Source organism: Cyclopterus lumpus, chromosome 16 (genome assembly GCF_009769545.1).
Source record: "Cyclopterus lumpus isolate fCycLum1 chromosome 16, fCycLum1.pri, whole genome shotgun sequence".
Taxonomy (NCBI): Eukaryota; Metazoa; Chordata; class Actinopteri; order Perciformes; family Cyclopteridae; genus Cyclopterus; species Cyclopterus lumpus.
In genome coordinates this window covers 54199-77500 of record NC_046981.1, presented here as the reverse complement: position 1 = coordinate 77500, position 23302 = coordinate 54199, and the positions used below count along the sequence as shown (strand labels likewise).

The following is a 23302-nucleotide window of genomic DNA, read 5'->3' as shown; positions in this document are numbered from 1 at the left end:
AACGCAATTTATTTTGCATCGCCCAAAATCACAAATCACAAACTCTCGTCAGAGGGCTTTACAATCTGTATGCATACGACATCCTCTGACCCTCACATCCTCTGATTTTGACCCTCACATCCTCTGACCTTTGACCCTCACATCAGAACAGGAACCACTCCCCCAAAAACCTTTAAGGGGAGAAAAAGGGCAGTAACCTCAGGGAGAACAACAGAGGAGGATCCACTATCAGAAGTACAATAAGGACCAGCGTCTAGGTAAAACCAGGACCATGGTTCAGGTAAAATCAGGATCAGGGTTCAGGTAAAACCAGGACCCTTGTAAACCAGTGAGGAAAGAGAATCAGCACTCTGATTCTCTTTTGGTTAAAGGATAAAGAGAACAGATGATGACTGTTCACCAAAAGCAGCAGCAGAGAAACCAATTATTGCCACCAGAGAGTCATGAGTAAAATAATCTTGATACAGCCTTAAATGGAATCATGTGCTGTATGAAAGTAGCATGTGATATCAGGGTTTCCACGGAGAGGGGAAACCAAACTGTTCATAAACGCATAAGATCAGTAACAACATGCAACACGTGTAACAACACACGTAACACGCAACACCAGTCACAACACGTTACACCAGTAACACGCGTAACAACACGTTACACCAGTAACAAGCTACACCAGTAACAACATACAACACCAGTAACACCCTATACCAGTAACAACACGAAACACCAGTAACAACACGAAACACCAGTAACAACACGCAACACTACGCTACACCAGTAACAACACACTACACCAGTAACAAGATGCAACACCAGTAACACGAAACACCAGTAACAACACGCAACACTACGCTACACCAGTAACAACACACTACACCAGTAACAAGATGCAACACCAGTAACTACACCAGTAACAACATGCAACACCAGTAACACGAAACACCAGTAACAACACGCAACACCACGTTACATCAGTAACAACACAACACGTTACATCAGTAACAACACAACACGTTACATCAGTAACAATATGTTACACCAGTGACAACACGTTACATCGTAACACGCTACACCAGTAACACACTACATCAGTAACACGTTACAACAATATGTTACACCAGTGACAACACGTTACATCGTAACACGCTACACCAGTAACACACTACATCAGTAACACGTTACAACAATATGTTACACCAGTGACAACACGTTACATCGTAACACGCTACACCAGTAACACACTACATCAGTAACACGTTACAACAATATGTTACACCAGTGACAACACGTTACATCGTAACACGCTACATCAGTAACACACTACATCAGTAACACGTTACAACAATATGTTACACCAGTGACAACACGTTACATCAGTAACACGCTACATCAGTAACACACTACATCAGTAACACACTACATCAGTAACACGTTACAACAAAATGTTACACCAGTAACACCACATTACACCAGTAACATGCTACACCAGTAACAATGCGTTACACCAGTAACACGCTACATCAGTAACACACTACATCAGTAACACACTACATCAGTAACACGTTACAACAAAATGTTACACCAGTAACACCACATTACACCAGTAACATGCTACACCAGTAACAATGCGTTACACCAGTAACAACGCGTTACACCAGTAACAATGCGTTACACCAGTAACACCACATTACACCAGTAACATGCTACACCAGTAACAATGCGTTACACCAGTAACACCACATTACACCAGTAACATGCTACACCAGTAACAATGCGTTACACCAGTAACAACGCGTTACACCAGTAACAATGCGTTACACCAGTAACACCACATTACACCAGTAACATGCTACACCAGTAACAATGCGTTACACCAGTAACACCACATTACACCAGTAACATGCTACACCAGTAACAATGCGTTACACCAGTAACAACGCATTACACCAGTAACAGCATGTTACAACAACACGTTACACCAGTAACATGCTACACCAGTAACAACACGTTACATCAGTGACAATATGTTACACCAGTGACAATATGTTACACCAGTGACAACGCATTACAGCAGTAACAACTTGTTACACCAGTAATAACACATTACAACAACACGTTACAGCAGTAACACCACGTTACACCAGTAACAATGCATTACAACAACACGTTACACCAGTAACAATGCGTTACACCAGTAACAATGCATTACAACAACACGTTACACCAGTAACAATGCGTTACAACACGTTACACCAGTAACAATGCATTACAACAACACGTTACACCAGTAATAATGCGTTACAACACGTTACACCAGTAACAATGCATTACAACACATTACAGCAGTAACAATGCGTTACAACGACACGTTACACCAGTAACAACGCGTTACAATAACATGTTACACCAGTAACAGCACGTTACAACACGTTACAGCAGTAACAAAGCGTTACACCAGTAACACCACGTTACACCAGTAACAACGCGTTACACCAGTAACACCACGTTACACCAGTAACAACGCGTTACACCAGTAACAACGCGTTACACCAGTAACACCACGTTACACCAGTAACACCACGTTACACCAGTAACAACGCGTTACACCAGTAACAACACGTTACACCAGTAACAACGCGTTACACCAGTAACAACACGTTACACCAGTAACAACGCGTTACACCAGTAACAACACGTTACACCAGTAACTCACTTGATGCCAGGGACTTCACAGGACTTGGGTCGGGATGACAACAGAGGCAACTGGAAAGGAAACAAATTGTATTTTTGTCCTTTATTTACCTTTTGAAAAACTGAAACTTGCAGACTTCTAAGTGATCGGTTACATCTGATAACATTATCAAACACAACATTATGATATGAAGAACTCTTTACACACCTGTAAAAACCTTTTAATGCTACCAAAAAAACTAAATGATTAAACAGTAAGTCAGTAATATTTATTCCCTTTAAATATCAAAGAATCTGTACCGACAGTAAAATATGAATGAAAGAGATTAAAACACTGCTCAGGTATAATACAACAGAAGCGGTGCCTGTACCTTCTTGGTGTCCCAGGGTTTGAGCAGTTTCCCCTCATCCAACACATTCTCTTCAATGGGGGGCACCGGGTATGGAAACACTGGGGGGAAATAATCATTGTCAGATACATATCAGCTCAAACATGGAGCAGGAAGATGCAGAAGAAGATGCCTTTTCCTCGTCTGACTTGTGAGTGAGTCTGATGTTGAGCAGTTTGAAAGTTATTAGAGGAATGTAGCTGCGGTAAAGAGGGTAAGTGGGAGCCGGTACCTTCAACTATGGTACAGCATGTATGACAAATCTGTGATTATTAAGTTAGCTTGGAAGACTATTGCACCATATTCTTACAAAGCTCAGTTTTGATTTGTGCAATGTGTCAACATGAGTAAGAGATGAATTCAAAGGTGTTCTGAGTTGCAAGGACCTTTGTTGCCAAATAATATATCTGGAAGTTACAAGTACCTGCTTCGACAGATATTCACACTTTTAACTGAAATGTGTGTTTACATGTCTTCAATGTCACACACAGTGAAGTTATGTGTAGGTTCTTGCTATCTTCATTCACGAGCGTGTTCTTTCGTTTTGAGAGCAAGACTTATTGATTTTCCTTCAGATGTAATGCTCTTCCTCTAAACCTTGTCCTCACACTCAGTCCCTGCTTGTGCTCAAAGTGTCTGCTTGCACTCACATATATTGTTAGGGTTCGGTGTGCTCCTGAAATATTTATCGAAAATTCATTGAAAATAATCAGCAGATTAATCAAGTCATTATCTCATCAGTATTTATATATATATATATACTGTTTATTGATTAAAATATACTTGGTGCACACATTTCATTTATATTTTTCTCAACTTGTTCCTACAAATCTTCATAGATGAGTTTCTCAGGCAGACGTGATCTACAATCAAAAGCTTTGAACATTATATGTTGGTGGCAGTGATTCGTGTCTCTTGGGTTTAGAAAGACGACAGTAGATTTAAGACGACTCACTTCTTCTGCCCTCTCCATCACTCTGACCTGCAGGATCAGACAGACAGGTGTTTTTTAGTTGGAAATATTGGCTTCTGTTTTTTACTGTTTATTATTTACATCACTTGTTTTTGATTTTACTATGTCTCTTGTGTGTACTTTACCCCTTTGCTGAGTGTAATACTGTAAATGTCCCCACTGCGGGACTACTAAAGGATTATCTTATCTTATCTTCTTCAGTTTATATTCATAACATCCTGATTCTTCTGCTGGCAGCTGGAGGGAAACCTGTTAACATGGAGATCTTTATCCTGAGGAGTGTGTGTTGAACCAGAACAAAGAACAGGTCACCACATGACATCCAAAGAAGAACCTTGTATCCCTTCGCCATCACATGGCTTCAAGAGGCCACACATGAAGCACATGACGCAGTGAACCGGACACCAACATGTGGCCGAGTTCATCAAACCATCGGGAAGAGAAAAATGGAGAGAGAGCTTCCAGATTTAGTTTTAAATTGTTCTTTCATGCTTTGTGCCGTTCGGAGATAAAACACATATAAATATATATCCAAGGAGACGTCGACAGCTGAAACAGCTGATCAGCAAAGTGAGTTAAATGGTGACTACGTCACAATTTATCCTGAAAAAGCGTTTTCATATACTGTTTAGGGCACACACCCAAAAACCTTTCTGTGCCATTGAGGATACCCAGCTGTATTCCCATCCAGCTTTTCTAATGCGAAACTTCAAATGATGCATACAAACAGGCTTATGAAAACAAATGGTTTTACACACGTCTGTGGAACATTATGTCTTTACATTACATTACGCTTTTTAATCCAAAACGACTTATATTCATACACCATAGCTACAGGGAGCAATTCAGGGTTAAGTGTATTGCTCAAAAACACATCGACTAGGGCGTGCCGTGACTAGCTGCATATCAAGATTATTACCAAATTTGCATTATTTTTCCATTTCTGGGACATGTCCATTGTATTCAATTCAGATGCTGAAATCCTTCTACATGCTTTTTAGGACATTTTACATTGATGAGAGTAATCCACTTTCCTCAAGCCTGTTCATGACAACAACAAGGTCTTCATTCAGTCCTAGACATGGCACCCTAAGTACTCATCAGAGCTCAGAAGATCATATTACACGTCTCCTCAGAATCAGAAATAACAACGAGGGACAAATCAAACAAATTGTTATGTAGTAGTGAAAAAAAATTGAAAATATAAATATTAGAATTTTTGTATTATATAAAAAGGACCAATGACCAACAATCAACTTCCTGCTTTCTGACGCCACACTTCTACAGAAGACCCAGACTAACTGTGAACAACGCACTTTACCATCGACTCATACTGGTGAAGCAGCCCACCGGCTGACTTCTAGAGAACATAGTAATGAATGCAAATCCTACAAAAGTAAAGTCTGTTTATGAAATAGAGTCAACCTCTAGCTCTTTTACAAACCTGAACACATTTTGGAAAGCAGTAAGTGTCTATAAAAAAATTACAATATCTATTCCTTCTTATGTAAAGTTGAATGACTTCATTTACATTTGAGATGTGCCATGCTTTCAACACACATTTAGCTGCTGCTAAGTATCATCTTGATATGTTGATGTCATCTTTTTGGTTCAGGGACCATCTTAAACTATACTTCTCAGTTAACCCACCTTCTGTTGCAATAAATAGCTTGTAGAAGGGCAACGGCCTCAGTTTAAGTCAGGCTTTAAGAGGAAGTGTACACGGATCATATTGGATTACAACTAAACTGAGGATGAAGCTGTTCATATTCAGTTTGAGCCTTAATGCGCCTTTGAAATAACTGTTCCTCAAAACATATTTATCTGACCAACATTTATGAGAAACATGTAGATTTTAAAGCATCTGGTGCGGTTTTAATTCGGAGTGCTGCCTCACCGGTGCATCTGTTGCTCTGGGGGGTGAGGCTGCATCCTCCTGCAGTGAAGGGGTCTCCTGTGGAAGGGTTCATCACGCTGGTGTGGAGAGCCGAGTCAGAGTTTGTCCTGAGCAGCAAGAAAAACTCAGTGTGAAGACATTTAGAGAGAGAGAGAGAGAATCTTTGCAAACAAAACAGCTTTTGAAGAAGTTGAAAGTCATTCTCCAACACAGTGTGAGTTTAAAAGTTAAATTAAAGCTGCTAGCAGCGATGTGCGGGCAATCGCCCCTTTGAGCACGTCGGGGGTACTGGCTAGACAAAGCGACCACGAGTTAGACATTTTTTTTCCTGCATGGAGTGATGCTGGAAATTATGCTTTGGAAACAGTCCACCACTTGCTGTATCCACTGTATGGCACGAGACAACATGCATCAACATAATACATTTGAAATGGATCTGATAAATTCCCTTCATCAGGAATCCAGTAACGTATAGTGGCGAGAAATAGACAAAGTTTAATGGAAAAATCACACAAAACTCAAAATGGTCGAATTCCGGTACCGTTTAGAGCATGGTCCCAAGAGACTTTCTTTTCAGTTTACATGTTTTACATATGCCTATCATATGCTATCGAGGCGAATTGCCATTTTGAAGCATTAAAATCATATCAGGTAACTACATCTTTGACTTTACATGTGTGTTACAAACCCTGTTACAAACTTCGGCGATGCTCCAACTCGCCGGCCTTCAACGAGTCCATACAATCTTCACAGCGAAGCATTATCAAGGTATTAAGTCTATTCTGACACATTCTGAGAGGGATCTGATTAATCTGTGAGGAGAAGGGTATAAGAGTAGAAAACATGTAACTTAATGTTGCCACTAGGTGGCGCTATGACTAGAATTCTATATGATCATATGGATGTCTTCAGGGTCAGTATGTCATGACATATGAGAAATATGGAGCAGATTACATAACGTATGGCCGAGTTAAAAGAACTTCCATTTTCATGGCGAATGGTGTTCTTTGCCGCTGCTCCAGGCTCACATAGTTTTATATTTTTTTGATAAGTTTTCACTGGTGATATTGAGCGATTAAGTGCATCGCCCCCTAGTGTTCAAAAGTGATTTGGAAGTTTTTAAAAAGGTGGACCAGAGAGTGTGCTCTAGTGTTCAGGGTATACATCTAGTATATTTCAAGGTGCTGGAAAGGAGACTCTGACCGATTGTCGAACTTCAGATCCGGAGCAATGAGGATTCTGTTCTGGCTGTGGAACACTGGACCAGCTCTTTACCCTTGCAGGTGTTTTTTAAACTTGGAGAAAGCCTACAACCATGTTCCCCAGAGAGTCCTGAATGGGGTATTGCGGGAAAATGGGGTACCTGGGTTCTGGGGCTTGTGTGACCAAAGTGCTGGCCTTCACCAGGGTTGTCCCTTGTGTCCTATCCTGACTGATTTTCATGGACAGGATTTCATGACCTAGTTGGAGGGGGGACAGTGTCCGGTCTGAGCTTTTAGCAGAGGAAGTGGTTCGATTTGCTCCTTCAGAAATTGACCTTCAGCAGCATTGGGCCGGTTTGTAGCTGAATGTGAAGCGGTCGGGAAGAGAGGGTTACTGAAGTACCTTTGATGTTAAACGGATTCAGAGGCTGTGTCACTCACAGATTGAATATCGACTATTGAGAGATGCTTTTTAAAACTGATTTTAAATCTGAAACTGTGGACATGAACGGGCCCAGTTAGTCTGAAGTTCAGGTACCATGGTGATCTAGCCAGGTGACATTGAAAACTAACACGCGACTGACCAAACATCGGTAGTTGGCGAGTTAGACACCCCTATGGTCCTCACAGAAGTTTTTACATAACGATAGCGTGCAGATAAAAGGAAAAGATAAACAAGAAAGGAAGAATTTAGATTAGTTTAAAAAGCAGAAAAGCTTCTTCCTTAATCAAGTCAGCCAAAGAAAGAAGAAATAACATGTTTGATAGGACACTCATTTTCACCCACTGATTTTGATTTTGCAGAGGACTTGAACTCTAACGGTGGGAGCTGGAGGACGGCCAGCATAAGGAAGTAAAGAGGAGGAAGAGGAGGATGAGGAGGATTCACCTGTTGAGTGCAGTGGTGGGGAGATGAAACAACTGGCTTTTATCCCCGGGGAAGTTTCCGGACCAATTCCTTTTCATGATCGACAAGAACAAAAAGTTATTTCCTCCACCAAGCGAGACATGAAAAGGGGAGGAAGAAATGGGGAGAAGAAAAAGAAGAACGTGGCCTCGAAGAGCAAGCAAAAGAGGAAGATGAGGGAAGCGAGCAAAGGATAGAAGGAGGCTGGCATGTCAACCGACACGACAGACGAAGCTAATGCTGAGTTTTGTGACTGTGGACCAGCTAAAGACATCAATATCTGCTTATTCACTTGTGATCTTAGTTTACACCACGCAACATGAGGACTTATGCATCATCACGAGTTCTCACAAAGTCTAAAAAAAAAAAACCTTTATTAAGTATTGCAAATTAGCGGTTAATCTGTCAATCATATTTAGTTTAATTTATATAAAAATTTCATAAAACTGTGAAAATAATCCAATAAAATGCCTTGTTTGTTTGACCAACAGTCCTCTCCCAAAAGACAGAACATCCGTTTCAGGAGGTTTTTCACAAACCCTCCTTAATTTGTTCTCCTTTAAGTACTTTATCGTTCCACCAGTGCAAAGAGCACCAGTCCTTTATTTTACCCGCCTTTGAGTATCATTTCCTCTGTTTTAACTATATCTTAGTACAGTTATCGTTTTACTTTTAGTAAGTTCACTTTTCCATTTTCATTGGCTCCTAGCATGCTTCTTCTCTCTTGTCTAACACATTGTTGGGTTTGGTCTTTTTTAATTACAAAAAATAAATGGAATACTAAAACTTCATCTGGCATGAACACCACAGAAGAAGAGCTAAGACAAACGTCATCAAACTGGAGCTGCTACCATAACGCAAAGCAAAGTGCAGGTGGGACAGCACGATGACACTTTAAAACCTGATGTTTAGAAAGATGGACCTTTGTGACAGTGGACCTCTATAACAACGGACCTCTGAGACAGTTGACCTTTGTGACAATGAACCTCTGTGACAACGGACCTCTGTAACAACGGACCTCTGTAACAACGGACCTCTGTAACAATGGACCTCTGTAACAATGGACCTCTGTAACAATGGACTTTTGTAACAATGGACCTCTGTAACAACGGACCTCTGTAACAACGGACCTCTGTAACAACGGACCTCTGTAACAATGGACCTCTGTAACAATGGACTTTTGTAACAATGGACCTCTGTAACAACGGACCTCTGTAACAACGGACCTCTGTAACAACGGACTTCTGTAACAACGGACCTCTGTAACAATGGACCTCTGTAACAACGGACCTCTATAACAACGGACCTCTGAGACAGTTGACCTTTGTGACAATGAACCTCTGTAACAACGTACCTCTGTAACAATGGACCTCTGTAACAACGGACCTCTGTAACAACGGACCTCTGTAACAACGGACCTCTGTAACAACGGACTTCTGTAACAACGGACCTCTGTAACAACGGACCTCTGTAACAATGGACCTCTGTGACAGTGGACTTCTGTGACAACGGACCTCTGTAACAATTGACCTTTGTGACAATGAACTTCTGTAACAACGGACCTCTGTAACAATGGACCTCTGTAACAATGGACCTCTGTAACAATGGACTTCTGTAACAACGGACCTCTGTAACAACGGACCTCTGTAACAATGGACCTCTGTAACAACGGACCTCTGTAACAATGGACCTCTGTAACAACGGACCTCTGTAACAACGGACTTCTGTGACAGCGGACCTCTGTAACAACGGACCTCTGTAACAATGGACCTCTGTAACAACGGACCTTTGTAACAACGGACTTCTGTAACAACGGACTTCTGTGACAATGGACCTCTGTGACAATGGACCTCTGTGACAATGGACCTCTGTGACAGTGGACCTCTGTAACAACGGACCTCTGTAACAATGGACCTCTGTAACAACGGACCTTTGTAACAACGGACTTCTGTAACAACGGACTTCTGTAACAACGGACTTCTGTGACAATGGACCTCTGTGACAATGGACCTCTGTGACAGTGGACTGTGACCAGTCTCTCTCGGAAGGGTAAAAAACAGAAAACACGCAAGCAGGCAAACATGAATTGACTGGAAACTGGTTGTAGAAAACAGAAGAATAGCTCCCCAAAATAGCTCCCCAAAATATGGAATGGGATAGATTCCCAGAAAGGAAGTAGGGCAAAAAAAGCAGCTCAGGTTTTCCAGTTAGTTGTTGAGAGGTTAGTGTAACTGCTGCAGAGGCAAAGGAACCGAAGCAGCAGCCTCAGTAGGATCCATGAAAACCTCTGTGAAGTCTCAGTGTCCAGCAGGAGGAAATGGGGAACTTCAGTCTCTCTAGTAATTGCACCTCAGTGAATGTCCCTGTTTAATTTGGTTACTGCAACTTATAGAATGTCAACATCAATATCTGATCAAAAACTATCATTAGTGCACGTTAGAGCGTTTATTTTAGTACACGTTAGAGCCTGTCTTTTAGCGCACGTTTAAGTGTGTCTTTTAGCGCACGTTTAAGTGTATCTTTTAGTGCACGTTTAAGCATGTCTTTTAGCGCACGTTTAAGTGTATCTTTTAGTGCACGTTTAAGCATGTCTTTTAGCGCACGTTTAAGTGTATCTTTTAGTGCACGTTTAAGCATGTCGTTAGCGCACGTTTAAGTGTGTTTTTAGCGCATGTTTAAGCGTGTCTTTTAGTGCATGTTTAAGCGTGTCGTTAGCGCATGTTTAAGCATGTCTTTTAGTGCACGGTTAAGCATGTCGTTAGCGCACGTTTAAGCGTGTCATTAGCGCATGTTTAAGCGTGTTGTAAGCGCATGTTTAAGCATGTCTTTTAGTGCACGGTTAAGCATGTCGTTAGCGCACGTTTAAGTGTGTCTTTTAGCGCATGTTTAAGCATGTCTTTTAGCGCATGTTTAAGCATGTCTTTTAGCGCACGGTTAAGCATGTCGTTAGCGCACGTTTAAGTGTGTCTTTTAGCGCATGTTTAAGCATGTCTTTTAGTGCACGTTTAAGCATGTCTTTTAGCGCACGTTTAAGTGTATCTTTTAGTGCACGTTTAAGCATGTCTTTTAGCGCACGTTTAAGTGTATCTTTTAGTGCACGTTTAAGCATGTCGTTAGCGCACGTTTAAGTGTGTTTTTAGCGCATGTTTAAGCGTGTCTTTTAGTGCATGTTTAAGCGTGTCGTTAGCGCATGTTTAAGCATGTCTTTTAGTGCACGGTTAAGCATGTCGTTAGCGCACGTTTAAGCGTGTCGTTAGCGCATGTTTAAGCGTGTTGTAAGCGCATGTTTAAGCATGTCTTTTAGTGCACGGTTAAGCATGTCGTTAGCGCACGTTTAAGTGTGTCTTTTAGCGCATGTTTAAGCATGTCTTTTAGTGCACGGTTAAGCATGTCGTTAGCGCACGTTTAAGCGTGTCGTTAGCGCATGTTTAAGCGTGTTGTAAGCGCATGTTTAAGCATGTCTTTTAGTGCACGGTTAAGCATGTCGTTAGCGCACGTTTAAGTGTGTCTTTTAGCGCATGTTTAAGCATGTCTTTTAGCGCATGTTTAAGCGTGTTGTAAGCGCATGTTTAAGCATGTCTTTTAGTGCACGGTTAAGCATGTCGTTAGCGCACGTTTAAGTGTGTCTTTTAGCGCATGTTTAAGCATGTCTTTTAGTGCATGTTTAAGCATGTCTTTTAGCGCATGTTTAAGCGTGTTGTAAGCGCATGTTTAAGCATGTCTTTTAGTGCACGGTTAAGCATGTCGTTAGCGCACGTTTAAGTGTGTCGTTAGCGCATGTTTAAGCATGTCTTTTAGTGCATGTTTAAGCGTGTCTTTTAGCGCACAATTGAGCATGTCGATAGCGCACGTTAGAGCGTGTCGATAGCGCACGTTAGAGCGTGTCGTTAGCTCTCGTTAGAGCGTGTCGATAGCGCACGTTTAAGCGTGTCGATAGCGCACGTTTAAGCGTGTCGATAGCGCACGTTTAAGCGTGTCGATAGTGCACGTTTAAGCGTGTCGATAGCGCACGTTAGAGCGTGTCGTTAGCTCTCGTTAGAGCGTGTCGATAGCGCACGTTTAAGCGTGTCGATAGCGCACGTTTAAGCATGTCGATAGCGCACGTTAGAGCGTGTCGTTAGCTCTCGTTAGAGCGCGTCGATAGCGCACGTTTAAACGTGTCGATAGCGCACGTTTAAGCGTGTCGATAGCACACGTTAGAGCGTGTCGTTAGCTCTCGTTAGAGCGTGTCGATAGCGCACGTTTAAACGTGTCGATAGCGCACGTTTAAACGTGTCGATAGCGCACGTTTAAGCGTGTCGATAGCACACGTTAGAGCGTGTTGTTAGCTCTCGTTAGAGCGTGTCGATAGCGCACGTTTAAACGTGTCGATAGCGCACGTTTAAACGTGTCGATAGCGCACGTTTAAGCGTGTCGATAGCACACGTTAGAGCGTGTCGTTAGCTCTCGTTAGAGCGTGTCGATAGCGCACGTTAGAGCGTGTCGTTAGCTCTCGTTAGAGCGTGTCGTTAGCTCTCGTTAGAGCGTGTCGATAGCGCACGTTTAAGCGTGTCATTAGCGCACGTTAGAGCGTGTCGTTAGCTCTCGTTAGAGCGTGTCTTTCGTCTCAGTGGTCGCCATGTTGAGCTCTGTGTGGAGGCAGTAGACTTCTTATTGAGCACTTCGAACCTGGTTAAATAAAGACTTTATCATACAGAATACAGGGTTTCTGTAGATTCCAGAAAAACTAATTTAAGACACAAAGTAAAACTTTAAATTACCTGGACATTTATTTTAGAATTATCAGTTACCTTAAAAATAATCAAATGTATAGGTTTCATGGTTCAGCTTGTGATGTTGGACTTTAGTTAGTTGTTTTCTTATGTAAAGCACAATGTTCCTCATTTGAGGTGAGTTCTTATGGACAAATACACATACAGAGAGGACAATAGGCTGAAACAACAATTTACTTAAGTTTCCAAAGATTTACGACTCAACTGCTCAAAGTCTGAATCAACACCAACAATATTCCGTGTTGTTAGTCTGCTTTTTACTCAGGCAAAGTGCTGGTACACCTGCTTGTGTTGAGACAAACTTATACTATTTGTATATATTCCTCAAAGGTATGATTTTGGTACTGAAACAAAGCCCTGTTTATGAGTGAAGTTACCGAAGCAGACACCAAGTCATTCAATCATCTTTCAATGTATTTCTAAGCCTTCATTGAGTCTCGTAAGACCTGCAGCGACCACAAAAGTGTGTTTGTCATCAAGTTTTCACACTTCTATCTTCACCTCATCGAGTTCTGTTGTCATGCTTTTGTCCTTTTCAACCCTCACAAAAGGCGTCACAAAGGTTTTCAGAGCAGAGCAGACTGAAACAAGATGTTTGGAAACAACAGGACAGCCATGACTTAATAGAGACAGACAGGTTGGTGGAGACAGTACCTTCTCCAGCTGGGGTCAGGAGGTGGGGACAAGTAGGCAGAGTTATACGGCAAGCTGTCCACCTGAGGAGAACACTGGTTCAGGAATAACAAATGATCCTGTTCTTTCAGATTCTATTGAAAGTTACTACATGGAGTTCTTAACTGGTCATGAAATAGTGTCAATGTCACACTGATGTCTCCTTATGACCTCGAGGAGCTTCCTTACATGAGTGGAAAGTAAGCATCCTCCTCGGTTGTTCTCCCTGAACTTTCTGCCCCATTTGCCCCCTTAAAGGTTTATAGGTGGAGTTGGTCCTTTCCCTGTTTCCACATGCATCGAGACTACTGCCGCCTTTAAATCAGACCCACGAGCTTCAGAAACCTTTTTCTACTGCAGGAACTTCACGACCTGGAACTGGACCTCCTAGTCTGGATCTTTAAAGATTCCTATGAGGATTTGTTTTCATCTCATTTTACAAACCTCAGATGCACTTCCAAAAACATCGTTTTTTTTTGTTTTGTTTGGTAGGTGAATGAAGTCAGCTGAACTGATCGTGATTGAACTCAGGTAGATGAACATGAACTGCTTGGTATGTTTGGTATGAGCTGCTCTGTCTGAGGACGAGAGGACGAGAGGACTCTGGACGCTCTGTCTGAGGAGACGCTCTGTATGAGGACAAGAGGACTCTGGACGCTCTGTCTGAGGACGAGAGGACTCTGGACGCTCTGTCTGAGGAGACGCTCTGTATGAGGACAAGAGGACTCTGGACGCTCTGTATGAGGAGAGAACTTTACACGCTCTGTCTGAGGACGAGAGGACTCTGGACGCTCTGTCTGAGGAGACGCTCTGTATGAGGACGAGAGGACTCTGGACGCTCTGTATGAGGAGAGAACTTTACACGCTCTGTATGAGGACGAGAGGACTCTGGACGCTCTGTCTGAGGAGACGCTCTGTATGAGGACGAGAGGACTCTGGACGCTCTGTATGAAGAGAGAACTTTACACGCTCTGTCTGAGGACGAGAGGACTCTGGACGCTCTGTCTGAGGAGACGCTCTGTATGAGGACGAGAGGACTCTGGACGCTCTGTCTGAGGAGACGCTCTGTATGAGGACGAGAGGACTCTGGACGCTCTGTCTGAGGAGACGCTCTGTCTGAGGACGAGAGGACTCTGGACGCTCTGTCTGAGGACGAGAGGACTCTGGACGCTCTGTCTGAGGAGACGCTCTGTCTGAGGACGAGAGGACTCTGGACGCTCTGTCTGAGGAGACGCTCTGTATGAGGACGAGAGGACTCTGGACGCTCTGTCTGAGGAGACGCTCTGTATGAGGACGAGAGGACTCTGGACGCTCTGTCTGAGGAGACGCTCTGTATGAGGACGAGAGGACTCTGGACGCTCTGTCTGAGGAGACGCTCTGTCTGAGGACGAGAGGACTCTTCACGCTCTGTATGAGGACAAGAGGACTCTGGACGCTCTGTATGAGGACGAGAGGACAAGTTATCAAGCTCCTCTTTTATGGAACCAGCTTCCACTTTCAGTCCGAGAGGCAGACAGTCACTTCATTCAAGAGTAGACTTAAGACTTTCCTCTTTAATAGTGCTTATAGTTAGGGCTGAATCAGGTTTGCCCTGGTCCATCCCCTTGATATGCTGCTATAGGCTTATAGGCTGCTGGGGGATGTTTTAGGATACACTGAGCACCTATCTTCTCTTCTCTCTCTCCTTATGGATGAATTTACATCTCTCCATTGCACCTTATTAACTCTGCTTCCTCCCCGGAGTCGTTGTGACTTCACGTCTCATAGGGTCCATTGGACCTGGAGGTGTCTGATGCTGGTGAACCGGCCTCCCATTGGCCCTGCTGATGCCCCGCCCCCCCCTCCTCTCTACCTCCTTCTGTTTCATGGGTTGGAGTTCCATTCATACATTGTCATATTCATGTAATGTGTTTATGTAACTTTGTAAATGCTGTTCATTCTGTACACATGACATATATTCTTCTGTCCATCCGGGGAGAGGGATCCTCCTCTGTTGCTCTCCTGAAGGTTTCTTCCCTTTTTTCCCTGTGAAAGGTTATTTTTGGGGAGTTTTTCCTGATCCGATGTGAGGTCCTGGGACAGGGATGTTGTATGTTTATAGATTGTAAAGCCCTCTGAGGCAAATTTGTAATTTGTGATATGGGGCTATACAAAATAAACTGAATTGAAATTGAAATTGAATTGGACGCTCTGTATGAGGACGAGAGGACTCTGGACGCTCTGTCTGAGGACTCTGTATGAGGACGAGAGGACTCTTCAAGCTCTGTATGAGGACAAGAGGACTCTGGACGCTCTGTCTGAGGACTCTGTATGAGGACGAGAGGACTCTTCAAGCTCTGTATGAGGACAAGAGGACTCTGGACGCTCTGTCTGAGGACTCTGTCTGAGGACGAGAGGACTCTGGACGCTCTGTCTGAGGACTCTGTATGAGGACGAGAGGACTCTTCAAGCTCTGTATGAGGACAAGAGGACTCTGGACGCTCTGTCTGAGGACTCTGTATGAGGACGAGAGGACTCTGGACGCTCTGTCTGAGGACTCTGTATGAGGACGAGAGGACTCTGGACGCTCTGTCTGAGGAATCTGTATGAGGACGAGAGGACTCTTCAAGCTCTGTATGAGGACAAGAGGACTCTGGACGCTCTGTCTGAGGACTCTGTCTGAGGACGAGAGGACTCTGGACGCTCTGTCTGAGGACTCTGTATGAGGACAAGAGGACTCTTCAAGCTCTGTATGAGGACAAGAGGACTCTGGACGCTCTGTCTGAGGACTCTGTATGAGGACGAGAGGACTCTGGACGCTCTGTCTGAGGACTCTGTATGAGGACGAGAGGACTCTGGACGCTCTGTCTGAGGAATCTGTATGAGGACGAGAGGACTCTTCAAGCTCTGTATGAGGACAAGAGGACTCTGGACGCTCTGTCTGAGGACTCTGTATGAGGACGAGAGGACTCTGGACGCTCTGCATGAGGACTCTGTATGAGGACGAGAGGACTCTTCAAGCTCTGTATGAGGACGAGAGGACTCTGGACGCTCTGTCTGAGGAGACGCTCTGTATGAGGACAAGAGGACTCTGGACGCTCTGTCTGAGGACTCTGTATGAGGACGAGAGGACTCTGGACGCTCTGTCTGAGGACTCTGTATGAGGACGAGAGGACTCTGGACGCTCTGTCTGAGGACTCTGTATGAGGACGAGAGGACTCTGGACGCTCTGTCTGAGGACTCTGTATGAGGACGAGAGGACTCTGGACGCTCTGTCTGAGGACTCTGTATGAGGACGAGAGGACTCTGGACGCTCTGTCTGAGGACTCTGTATGAGGACGAGAGGACTCTTCAAGCTCTGTATGAGGACAAGAGGACTCTGGACGCTCTGTCTGAGGACTCTGTATGAGGACGAGAGGACTCTTCAAGCTCTGTATGAGGACGAGAGGACTCTGGACGCTCTGTCTGAGGACTCTGTATGAGGACGAGAGGACTCTGGACGCTCTGCATGAGGACTCTGTATGAGGACGAGAGGACTCTGGACGCTCTGTCTGAGGAGACGCTCTGTATGAGGACGAGAGGACTCTGGACGCTCTGTCTGAGGAGACGCTCTGTCTGAGGACGAGAGGACTCTTCACGCTCTGTATGAGGACAAGAGGACTCTGGACGCTGTGTATGAGGACGAGAGGACAAGTTATCAAGCTCCTCTTTTATGGAACCAGCTTCCACTTTCAGTCCGAGAGGCAGACAGTCACTTCATTCAAGAATAGACTTAAGACTTTCCTCTTTAATAGTGCTTATAGTTAGGGCTGAATCAGGTTTGCCCTGGTCCATCCCCTTGATATGCTGCTATAGGCTTATAGGCTGCTGGGGGATGTTTTAGGATACACTGAGCACCTATCTCCTCTTCTCTCTCTCCTTATGGATGAATTTACATCTCTCCATTGCACCTTATTAACTCTGCTTCCTCCCCGGAGTCGTTGTGACTTCACGTCTCATAGGGTCCATTGGACCTGGAGGTGTCTGATGCTGGTGAACCGGCCTCCCATTGGCCCTGCTGATGCCCCGCCCCCCCTCCTCTCTACCTCCTTCTGTTTCATGGGTTGGAGTTCCATTCATACATTGTCATATTCATGTAATGTGTTTATGTAACTTTGTAAATGCTGTTCATTCTGTACACATGACATATATTCTTCTGTCCATCCGGGGAGAGGGATCCTCCTCTGTTGCTCTCCTGAAGGTTTCTTCCCTTTTTTCCCTGTGAAAGGTTATTTTTGGGGAGTTTTTCCTGATCCGATGTGAGGTCCTGGGTCAGGGATGTTGTATGTTTATAGATTGTAAAGCCCTCTGAGGCAAATTTGTAATTTGTGATATGGGGCTATACAAAATAAACTGAATTGAAATTGAAATTGAATTGGACGCTCTGTATGAGGACGAGAGGACTCTGGACGCTCTGTCTGAGGACTCTGTATGAGGACGAGAGGACTCTGGACGCTCTGTCTGAGGACTCTGTATGAGGACGAGAGGACTCTGGACGCTCTGTCTGAGGACTCTGTATGAGGACGAGAGGACTCTTCAAGCTATGTATGAGGACAAGAGGACTCTGGACGCTCTGTCTGAGGACTCTGTATGAGGACGAGAGGACTCTTCAAGCTCTGTATGAGGACTCTGTATGAGGACGAGAGGACTCTTCAAGCTCTGTATGAGGACAAGAGGACTCTGGACGCTCTGTCTGAGGACTCTGTATGAGGACGAGAGGACTCTGGACGCTCTGTCTGAGGACTCTGTATGAGGACGAGAGGACTCTTCAAGCTCTGTATGAGGACGAGAGGACTCTGGACGCTCTGTCTGAGGACTCTGTATGAGGACGAGAGGACTCTGGACGCTCTGTCTGAGGACTCTGTATGAGGACGAGAGGACTCTGGACGCTCTGTCTGAGGAATCTGTATGAGGACGAGAGGACTCTTCAAGCTCTGTATGAGGACAAGAGGACTCTGGACGCTCTGTCTGAGGACTCTGTATGAGGACGAGAGGACTCTGGACGCTCTGTCTGAGGAATCTGTATGAGGATGAGAGGACTCTTCAAGCTCTGTATGAGGACGAGAGGACTCTGGACGCTCTGTCTGAGGACGAGAGGACTCTGGACGCTCTGTCTGAGGACTCTGTCTGAGGACGAGAGGACTCGTCAAGCTCTGTATGAGGACAAGAGGACTCTGGACGCTCTGTCTGAGGACGAGAGGACTCTTCAAGCTCTGTATGAGGACGAGAGGACTCTGGACGCTCTGTCTGAGGACTCTGTATGAGGACAAGAGGACTCTGGACGCTCTGTCTGAGGACTCTGTATGAGGACGAGAGGACTCTTCAAGCTCTGTATGAGGACAAGAGGACTCTGGACGCTCTGTCTGAGGACTCTGTATGAGGACGAGAGGACTCTTCAAGCTCTGTATGAGGACGAGATGTATGAGGAGATGGAGCAGCAGACTAGACATTGTATTCTGGACACTGTGTCCGCCTCATCATACAGAGCATACTCCCTGTCTCAACAAGTATCCTAATATATTTTATTCCTGCCTATAGAACTCCATTAGGACACATCAGTGAGCCTCACTGTTGTTCATTCATTGCCATCACCACAAACCGTAGTTTACTTTGACTCAATTACATACAAATATTCACAAGAGCACTACATGTGGATTCATCCTCCACTAAACCACTACTTCCTCCTGTTTATTGATCAAACCTACAGAGAGCAGCTGATGGAGGAGCTGACTGATGAAACTACATGTGTCCTCAGTAGGAACCAATGGGCTTAGAGCTGAGAGACAGACAGGAAGTCAGACATGAAGACAGATGGGAAGTTAGACAGGAAGTCAGACAGGAAGTCAGACAGGTTTGAGAGATAGACTAATATGTGGTTGTTTGGAAAAAGAAAAACATGAAATAACTTTAGCCTCATGTAGGTTTATATTTGACAGTGAACTGAAGGATACTTGTCGGTTGCGGTAGGGTCGGACTGGTGGGATGAAACGGCGGTCTCTCTGGACTCGCTCCACCAGACCGTGATGCCGAGTGGACCGGTTGGACTCCAGAGTGGAGGGGAAAGAGCCCTGAATGAGAGAGAAACTGATTTTGTTTTGTTGTGTGCATTTATTCAACACTTATAATGTCACTAATTGGAATAAAGAAAATGTTACAGGAAACAGCAACACAAAAAAGAGTGATACAACAAACCACTCTCTTATCACAGCTCCCACTGTTTTTAAGAAATCCATTTCCAGGACATTTTCGGAGAACTCCTGTTGGTTCTATTGCAAGTTTATTGTTGAACCATTTACTATGGCAGACTTTGATTTAAATCTTAAAATAAAGAGCTGTTTTAAAAAAAAATGTTTTCCTTATATTGCAAAACAGAACTGCTGCTCACATGACTTATATCTTGTCCCTGAACGTGCCCCAAATTAATATCCCATCGTAATAAAAAGATACAAGATGCAAAGAAAGAAATGTGAAGAGAGGAAAACCTGAACCATGAGAGGACCACGGGGAAAACCTGAACCATGAGAGGACCCCGGGGAAAACCTGAACCATGAGAGGACCCCGGGGAAAACCTGAACCACACTTTAAAGATCTACGGTGGGTCACCTCCGTTTGAAGGGAAGCACTTTGGAGGGGAAGCGATGTTACAAGCAGCCAAAGCAACTTCCTCACCACTTCCTCTATTCAACACAAACACTATTTATTACTTCATCAAAATTAATTTGTGGGTATAAAAACATCTGATCACTATTTCAAAACAAAGCAGATTTAAGAAACAGTCCCACACCTACAGTTCAAATAAAAAAATGAAATACATTGCAATGCAAGGTTTATGCAAAAAGAGTTCCGATATCAAAATGATATCAGAATCAGATGGAAACTAGACATGGATGGGTAACTACTTGTTACTATCTCTACTAGTCATAGAAACAGAAGCCGTAGCAGTCAGAAACAAAGGAGGTGTGAAACTCCAGAGCGGAGGTAGTCACCTGGAAGTCTGGAGGGCTCCGGCCGATCTGGTTGACGTTGGGCAGCGAGCCGCCGTAGTACAGACCCTGACTCCTGGAGAGACGCAGCTTCTGGGCCTGGAGCTGATGGAGCAACATGACGAGGACCAAAATCATGAGGCTAACACCTGGTGGAAAGTACTCAAGAAATATACTCTACGTAAAGTAAAGTACCTCCCAATAGAACATAAGTATTGACGGAAATATTGTACTCGCATTGTCAACTGCGTTCATTTAATACCAGTCAGGTTCAGATTATTAATAAAAATATATAATCTATATCAGCTACATCAGCTACATCAGCTCTGATGCTCAGAAACACACCTGACATGATATGTTGAACGCTGCGCACCGTTTCCTACCTATAACCTATGACTTATAACATATAACCCATAATTTATAACCCATAAATCCCTAACCTAACCCATTAACCTGACTTATAACATATACCCCTATAACCCTATAAATTATAACCCTAATGTTAACCCAAAAGACCCAATAACCCTAACCTATAACTATAACCATACCCCTGACCCAAAGACCCCTAACCTATAGGACCTGCTAACATACAACCCTACAAACCTAACCCTAACCTAACTATAACCTTACCACTAACCTATACGACCCGCTAAGCTATAACCCTGCAAACCTAACCCTATAACCTAACTATAACCTAACTATAACCTAACTATAACCTTACCACTAACACAATCCTAACCCTATAACCTAACTATAACCTAACTATAACCTAACTATAACCTTACCACTAACACAATCCTAACCCTATAACCTAACTATAACATAACTATAACATAACTATAACCTTACCACTAACACAATCCTAACCCTATAACCTAACTATAACATAACTATAACCTAACTATAACCTTACCACTAACACAATCCTAACCCTATAACCTAACTATAACCTAACTATAACCTAACTATAACCTTACCACTAACACAATCCTAACCCTATAACCTAACTATAACCTAACTATAACATAACTATAACCTTACCACTAACACAATCCTAACCCTATAACCTAACTATAACCTAACTATAACCTAACTATAACCTTACCACTAACACAATCCTAACCCTATAACCTAACTATAACCTAACTATAACCTAACTATAACCTTACCACTAACACAATCCTAACCCTATAACCTAACTATAACCTAACTATAACCTAACTATAACCTTACCACTAACACAATCCTAACCCTATAACCTAACTATAACATAACTATAACCTAACTATAACCTTACCACTAACACAATCCTAACCCTATAACCTAACTATAACATAACTATAACCTAACTATAACCTTACCACTAACACAATCCTAACCCTATAACCTAACTATAACATAACTATAACATAACTATAACCTTACCACTAACACAATCCTAACCCTATAACCTAACTATAACATAACTATAACCTTACCACTAACACAATCCTAACCCTATAACCTAACTATAACATAACTATAACATAACTATAACCTTACCACTATATAACCTATGACCCTATATTCGCTCCAGAACCCTAAAGAACGGCCTTTTCTAAACGAGGTGACCGGTTTCACTTGCGTCTCACGTGGATGCCGAAGTTCTCCGGCACCATTATGTGTTCAATCTGTGAGATTTAGATCTTCTTGTTTAATATATCTGGAGAATCACGTCCTCGATGTGTGTGTGCGTGCGTGTGTGTGTGTGTGTGTGTGTGTGTGTGTGTGTGTGTGTGTGTGTGTGTGCGTGTGTGTGTGTGGAGGGGGGAGGGGGGGGAGGTGTTGCGGGAGGAGCAGTAAACAAGTCGCAGCTAGAGCGAGCTAACTCTAACCCTCTGGAAACAACAACAACAACAACAACCACCACCACCACATGTCCTCTAACCCTTACATGACCCTGACCCCCCGTGCTGGTCTCCCCTACCCCCCTCAGCAGAGCTCCGTGCAGCAGCAGCAGCAGCAGCAGAGCTTCCAGCCCCACAAGGCCTCTCTTCCTGCGGGCTCCGGCTCTCACTCACCCGGGTGGAGGTGATGTCCATCATGACCTCCTGGAAGGCGGCCGTCTCCTCGGCCTGTCGCTGGGTGTGCAGCGCGATTTTCTCGCTAAACTTCCGGGGGTTGGATGCCCCGGACCCGGAGCCCGAGCTGGGTCCGGGTCCGGGTCCGGGTCCGCAGCCTGAACCCGTCGCAGACATCTTAGTGGAATGATTTTCCCCACAGAGACACGGGACAGCGAGGAGCTCTCACTCCACAGCTACTTCTGGGGACAGAAAATGTCAACAAACCTAGTTTAAAGTATTCCACATGTTGCATGTGTTCGTTTAATGACTTTTCAAAGATCCTTCATCACTTTCTAAAAAAATACAAACCATAGTAGAAAGAGTGTTTCCATCATTAGATTGCGTTTCAACTACTAAACTAAAATTAAGTTAAACATATATTGAGTTACACATGGCCGAAAAAAGAAATGTAAAACACATCAGAAATAATGAAAATATAAGACAAATACGTAAACCATTTTTATTTTAAAATGTCTCTCTCTCTTTCTCTCTCATGATGACTATAATGATGAATATATTAATGAAGATAATGATGAAGATAATATACTGTCTCTATGGTAACAACTTGTCAGTGTGGTCATTAGGGAACAGGGCGCATGTGCGAGGTGTCAACGCCCACTCTGAGAATCTGTTCATAATTTAAACTCACGGAGTGAATCACCTGTCAGACAGAGACAAGCTATGCTTGTTGGAGAGAAA

General features: G+C 43.7%; 1 protein-coding gene across 5 annotated transcripts in view; it reads right to left on the bottom strand.

The window, feature by feature from the left end:
- The window catches only part of LOC117745040 (CREB-regulated transcription coactivator 2), a 39520-nt gene extending 16765 nt beyond the window's left edge, over positions 1 to 22755 (bottom strand). For 3 of the 5 annotated variants that reach the window (XM_034553014.1, XM_034553015.1, XM_034553019.1), the window contains exons 1-9: positions 22562 to 22755; positions 20505 to 20606; positions 19470 to 19586; positions 13483 to 13544; positions 8039 to 8107; positions 5948 to 6054; positions 4033 to 4059; positions 3060 to 3139; positions 2711 to 2760 (exon numbers count right to left, since the gene is read on the bottom strand). In XM_034553014.1, coding sequence (XP_034408905.1) covers positions 2711 to 2760; positions 3060 to 3139; positions 4033 to 4059; positions 5948 to 6054; positions 8039 to 8107; positions 13483 to 13544; positions 19470 to 19586; positions 20505 to 20606; positions 22562 to 22738 — 791 coding nt within the window. In that variant the 5' untranslated portion in view covers positions 22739 to 22755. The remainder of the gene's footprint in view (positions 1 to 2710; positions 2761 to 3059; positions 3140 to 4032; positions 4060 to 5947; positions 6055 to 8038; positions 8108 to 13482; positions 13545 to 19469; positions 19587 to 20504; positions 20607 to 22561) is intronic. The other 2 variants (XM_034553016.1, XM_034553017.1) reach the window with 2 other exon arrangements.
- Positions 22756 to 23302: the final 547 nt, after the last annotated feature.